At 34.7% G+C, this 5,992-nt stretch overlaps 1 protein-coding gene across 3 annotated transcripts; it reads right to left on the reverse strand.

The window, feature by feature from the left end:
- LOC109231971 (probable serine/threonine-protein kinase Cx32, chloroplastic) lies at positions 664 to 5,484 on the reverse strand. 3 transcript variants are annotated; one of them, XM_019397584.1, is made up of 6 exons: positions 5,222 to 5,484; positions 3,826 to 4,157; positions 2,610 to 2,745; positions 2,382 to 2,524; positions 2,142 to 2,265; positions 664 to 1,301 (listed from the first exon to the last, which is right to left on the reverse strand). In XM_019397584.1, exons 1-6 carry the CDS (start codon positions 5,304 to 5,306, stop codon positions 886 to 888), a joined length of 1,236 nt encoding a protein of 411 aa, XP_019253129.1. In that variant the 5' UTR covers positions 5,307 to 5,484; the 3' UTR covers positions 664 to 885. The 3 variants fall into 3 exon arrangements, with proteins under 3 accessions (XP_019253129.1, XP_019253130.1, XP_019253128.1); XM_019397585.1 differs by lacking the exon at positions 5,222 to 5,484 and adding an exon at positions 4,426 to 4,521; XM_019397583.1 differs by lacking the exon at positions 5,222 to 5,484 and adding an exon at positions 4,381 to 4,489.

Here is a 5,992-nt window from a genome sequence, read left to right on the forward strand (position 1 = left end):
AGTAGTTTCTTAATTATAAATTTTTATACAAAATAGTCTATACATGTTGAATAGATAAGGTTCAAGTAAAAGAATTATATATATATATATATATATATATATATATATATATATATATATATNATATATCATACAACAATCTATACACGTTGGATAGATAAAAATGCTCGGGATACAAAATAGGCTGACACTATACAATTTATATACAGTAGACTGTCACTATACAAAATATATTCAAAATAGACTATCACTATACAAAATATATGTAAAATAGACTGTTGCTATACAAAGAATATACAAAATAGACTGTCACTATACAAAAGATATACTACAAAATAGACATTTCGGGCTATGAAATGTAATATGTTTGGGCCAAAGGGACATTTTATGTCAATGGGAAAAAATATGGGCTATTAAAATTTTGAGAGACTATAGAAAGGTCATTTTCTCTTAAAAATATGGGTTTACTTTTTAAACAAAATAAATATTTGCTTATTGTTACGAGGGTTAGTTTTTTTTCATTTCGTTATTTTAATTCATTTTACTATCTCTCATTCTTATTCCATATTCTATCCTTACTGCATAACTTATGCAACCTTCCTCAATACAGAAGCAAAAACAGTGTCAAGCTCTCAAAAAAAAAAAAAAAAAAAAAAAAAAAAAAAAGTGTCAAGCTCTCTATGAGTACCTTTAATAAATTACATATAATACAGTTATGCCATACAATAAAGAGGTGACAGACAATACAAATTGTAGTTAAAAAAATGAAATGCCATAAAATAGAGAACTTTAAACTTTTAAACTAAATGAGAAACAAAGAAAATTTATAAACACATAGCTAAGGCCAATTTCTTCAGCTCATATTTGCTCTCCCAGTTCTACTTGTCAGCCACGGTCGTTTGTCTGACGTGGTGACTGACGACTTCTTGGAGATTGTCGGTGGCGATGAGATGAAGAATGCTCGGGTTTGCTTCTGGATTCTTTTGGTTTCTCTTTGATGGCCTCAATCTGTTCCAACACGTCCATTACTTCTTTCATCGAAGGCCTATTCTTGGGGTCGCCTTCTAGGCATTTTAGAGTAATCTGAGCAGCAAGCATTGCTCCCTTTGAAGAATATTGGCCTTCCAACCGAGCGTCCATAATGGACTTCAGCTTCCTTTTGTTAGACAGCATCGGTTTCACCCAGTCCACCAACTTCTGCTGTCCACTTGGTCGTTTGGTGTCAAGTGCTCGTAAGCCCGTCAACATCTCAAGCAAGACGACTCCAAATCCGTAGACATCGCTTTTTACATACAGATGTCCTGTTAACCCGACAAGAATCCTAATTAATGTATAATACTGCAAATAAATTTTGTGCTACTAGCTTTTTATTCACGGGGTGAATTGCTACAAGAGCTTGTGACTTTAGTTCCCAACTCTCTTATACATCTATACTTGCAAGTGGATGCCATAGCAGATTGGCCATATTCAAAAAAACACGTTAATAAAAGTGCAGTATGCATAATTGAATCTGACCTAAAGATCTTGGAACATGTTCGACGGGTTTATTCACGAATCACTTATGAAGAAGGTGACAATAGCAAAATAAAGGCAAGAAATTACAGTTAGTATGCTAATATAACCACAAAAAAGGGGTTGTTTAGGTGATAGTAATAGTTCGAGCAGTAAGCAGTCTGAAAGCAAACGAGCTAACTAATAGCGAGTATATAGAGATAATGGGTTATTAGCGGGAATTCTAAAGATTCCCCCAGTGAAAAGTAGAGATGTCCTACGTTACCCACAATCTGTTGTCTGTCGATATATATAATCAGTTACTAGAATATATATAATGGGTCAAAATCTTTGTCAGATAGATAGAGCTACTTTGATTTAAAATGGCACTAAGAATCTAAGTATCTAACAAACAATTGAACTTCATTAACCAACTAATCCATAAAGCACTACGGTCATCGACCCACTTAAATCCCAAAGCAATGGTTGCTTGTTCAGTCAAGGTCAGAGCTAGTCTTGCAACTTAGTGCTAGTCTAGACTCTATACCCCATGTAGTAGTAAAGGAAATTCGCGATCATTTAACTGTTGTGCTTCAATACATTGCAGTATAGTCTCTGAACCGTGTAGATTGGGCTCAAAAAGCACTCACCTGTTTCAACATATTCTGGAGCAGCATAACCATATGTCCCCATAACACGAGTAGTCACATGTGAGTTTCCGCCCGAAGGCCCCAGTTTAGCTAAGCCAAAATCTGATATTTTTGCATTGTAATTCTACAAATAAAAATGTGCAAAGTAAAAAGTTTCAACAAATAGCCAAATACAGATGTACAATAAAGTCGGAGAAGAAAAAGATGAAGAAAAACTTTTCGCAAGTAAGCTGACTTTACCCCATCAAGCAGTATGTTGGAGGCCTTGAAGTCTCTGTAAATGACTTTCTTTTCCGACGTATGTAAAAAAGCTAAGCCCCGCGCTGCTCCTATGACAATTTTGAGTCGCAAGTCCCAAGAAAGTGGTTCAATAGCGGCACTCCCTACACAAACAAACACGTGGTAGGTGAGTGCATCGTATCATTAAGTAGCTTTGGTTTGAGTGAATTTCTAACACTAACTTCTTACTTCTGAATAGATGGTTTTCCAAGCTTCCCTTTTGCATAAATTCATAAACAAGTAACAGTTCCTTGTCTTCATGACAATATCCAAGTAGTTTAACGAGGTTAGGATGTGAAAGCCTTCCTAGAAAGTTCACTTCTGACTGCATTTTTAATTGACGCAGATAATGAGCATCATCTAAATAAAATCATAAATCAAAATAACTGGCGACAGAAGGGTTACTTGCTAATGAAAAAAAAAAAAGATGGAAAGTTTCTGATGAATATAGCTACGAGAAATGTGATGGTTAAAACATGTTCTGACACCTCCGTTGGCTATAGACAATATGGTCAGAACCAAATGCGTATTAATTTATTAAAAGATGTCATAAGAAGTAAAATAGACAGGTAAGCCACATTTCACTATTTTGACACATAAAATGTAATTGTTGTGGCAAATGAAGATTGAAAAAGTGTAGTAATATTGAATTAAAGATCACGGACTCTGCTTACGGCATCTCAAAATAAGTGCCAGCAAATATACCGATAAAACTTTCATATCCAACACCAACACACTTCATTGCAGCACAGTTGTGTAGTATTGGAGTAAGAATCATATTCTCAAACATTAACCTTTTCAGCTAGGCAATTCAATTCTACTTTCTTTTCTTTTGTTTGTTCACTTTTCCAACTCTGCATCTTCGAAGAACCAAACCAAAACAATTTTGTTAAAACCTTATCTTTCTTCTAGGGATTTCTAAATGAAGTAACAAGGAGAGCAGCCCGTAAAATCCTTCATATTTTATGAGCAATCAGTACACAATGTGAACTAGCAAACTCAACATTCAACTTTCTACTTGACAACATGCAAATTAGACAATTGGAATCCGATTAATATCTGAATTGATTAGACAGACAATTACTCAAGTCTATTACTGGATGTTCCAAAACAGAAGAAGTTGTTCCATGGATATTTAATCGAAATTGCATACCCAAAATTCAGCATATTCAACAACTAAATCCTTGTTATTGACTAAATGACGATCCACAAACTGGCTACATTATCTTTTATTTTTGCAGCAATGGCCTCAACTTGTATCTATGTCACTCTACAAAACCGTTCGCCCATTGGTGAATTTAAAGTTCTTTCAATATAAAGGGAAAAGGTCAAACCGTTGGCTTCTTTATCCAAAAAAGAGTCTAAATTTGCTTTATCATTGTATCAAAACATCTCAATTGTATACCTGCCACTCTTCGAATCCTTGAGTACTCTCAGAGTTCAACTTCTTGATGGCAACAATCATTCCAATTCCAGCTTTAGTCGGAGCAAGGGTCTTCTCATCAACCCATCCTTTATACACTGTCCCAAAACCGCCGACCCCCAAGACTGAATCAGACTTGAAATTCTTTGTGGCTAACTTCAAATCAGAAAAACTAAAAATCTTCAAATTTGGAGTTGGCAATATCTCTCCATTCAAACATGTATCATCACTTGCAGCTGCTGAGAAACGACTATTTCCTATACTGCTACTCGTGGCCGAATAGCCAACACCACTGCTGTAGTTCTTTGATGTGTCTGCACAAAAACAACCATGTAAATAGGTTATTCTAATCTTCTCACTCTCAGCTAAATGTAAAAGCTACAATTTTGAAATATTATCCTTAATTCAGAACAGTTAAAAAGAGAACTCCACTAGGATTTATAGGAAAGAAGAACAGAAAACCCAATAATTACAAGAATCAAGACATTCAACAAATCATTTACAAGAAATTCAAGAATGTTGAAAAACAATAGTAACTTGTTGAGAGAAAGAAACAAGAAGAAAGGGAAATTCCAGAGTAACCAGAATAGAAACTAAGCAAAGAACAACAGATGCATTTGTGTGCAACCATTTTGAGTATCTTTTTTCAAAAGCTAAAAAGAACTTAGAATAACATCCTTAATTTACATAGCAAGTTAAAAAGCAACCATTTCAAATGCCAAAAATCAAGATAGCTAAGAGAACCCAACTTGGAATTTACAGGAAAAACAAAAATAAAAAGCACAATAATTACAAGAATAAGACCTTCAACCAAATCATTCACCAGAAATTCAAGAATGCTGAAAAGTTAGTACTTCCATCTAACCAATTTTACACGACACTCTTTTCTTTTTAGTCTGTTCTAAAAAAAAAAAAAGAGAACGACACCTTTCTATTTGCAATTTTAACTTTAAATTCCTCATTTTACCTTAATAACATACTCTAATAACTGTATAAATATCATGACACGTTTTAGATCATAGGTTCCAAGGGTATTTAATACTTTCTTAAACTCCGTACATAATCAAACACCGCCATATAAAATGAAACGAAAGGCAGGGCGGAGGGGGAGTGTTACCTACGGGTTCGGACTAACTCAATTGCTTTTTACTTAAACGTTGTACTTGTATTAAAAAAAACCTGCTATATAAATATGTATAAATAATGAGCTATGGGTTCGATTGCAAATTCAGAAACCATAAACTTTAAATCTTGGTTCCGCCTCCGACGAAAGGGACTCATAAACAAGAAGAAAAGGAAATTCCAAAGTACCCAGAATAGAAATTAAGTAGTTATAAAACAACAGATGCATAATTAGAGGATAAAAAGCAGAAAGTACCAGGAGTAGAGGGTCTAGCTGAGAAGCTGGGGTGAGTACTACTAGGGTTAGAGTTAGATAACTTAGCTCCAAAACAATTCCCCATCAAATTCTATTCTTTCTCCTTATTTTTCCCCTCACTTCAATACTTCCATAATTCAATTGGAAATGTTTATTAAATTCCAAAGAAACAAGAAAGAGGATGGAAAGGAGAAACTAATGGTCTTAATTTTCAAAGATATTATCAATGAAAAGGAAAAAGGTGACTTTGTTTCTTGGTGGACTTTTCCAAGAATTGCTTTAAAGTTTTTTTTTTTTTTTAAAACATAAAATGAAAGTGTTTGGAAATGGTAATGTTGTTTATTTGTAACAAGACAAGATTGAGGATGTGGTGTAGCGGATGGGGCTGCTCTTTCCTTCATCAGAGGTGTCGAATTCGAGCCTGAGTAAGGAAAAATCTTTGGTAGGGAGCACTTTCCCCCAAATGGGGCCTACGCGATGCGAATCCCGATATAATCGGGCTCCAATGCGGGTATGAAACACCGAATGGGAAACAAAAAAACAAGACAAGATTGTTTTGTACGTTGGCTCCTCCATTTATACGCGCCAAAATTTATCTATATTTTAACTGTAACTTCTGTGCTTTTTCTTGTTTTTGCTTTCAGCAAACTACTGTTCCTATTGCTGTTTGTCCTTTTTTTGTTTCCAAACCCGATGTCTAGTAGGAGAATATATGTTAGGGCCCTGATTAATTCGGATTTTTATCGTGCAAGACCCATTAAAAGAGAAAAC

The sequence above is a fragment of the Nicotiana attenuata genome, chromosome 9 (assembly GCF_001879085.1).
Source record: "Nicotiana attenuata strain UT chromosome 9, NIATTr2, whole genome shotgun sequence".
Classification (NCBI taxonomy): domain Eukaryota; kingdom Viridiplantae; phylum Streptophyta; class Magnoliopsida; order Solanales; family Solanaceae; genus Nicotiana; species Nicotiana attenuata.

Bases quoted from the DNA above. Each gene is read 5' to 3' on its own strand.
- LOC109231971 (XM_019397583.1), bottom strand. From the start codon at position 4,474: ATGGTTGCACACAAATGCATCTGTTGTTCTTTGCTTAGTTTCTATTCT. The intron at 4,158-4,380 runs GTTACTATTGTT...GTTTTTGTGCAG, and splicing joins TTGTTTCTTTCTCTCAACAA to ACACATCAAAGAACTACAGC. The intron at 1,302-2,141 runs GTGAGTGCTTTT...TCGGGTTAACAG, and splicing joins TCCAGAATATGTTGAAACAG to GACATCTGTATGTAAAAAGC.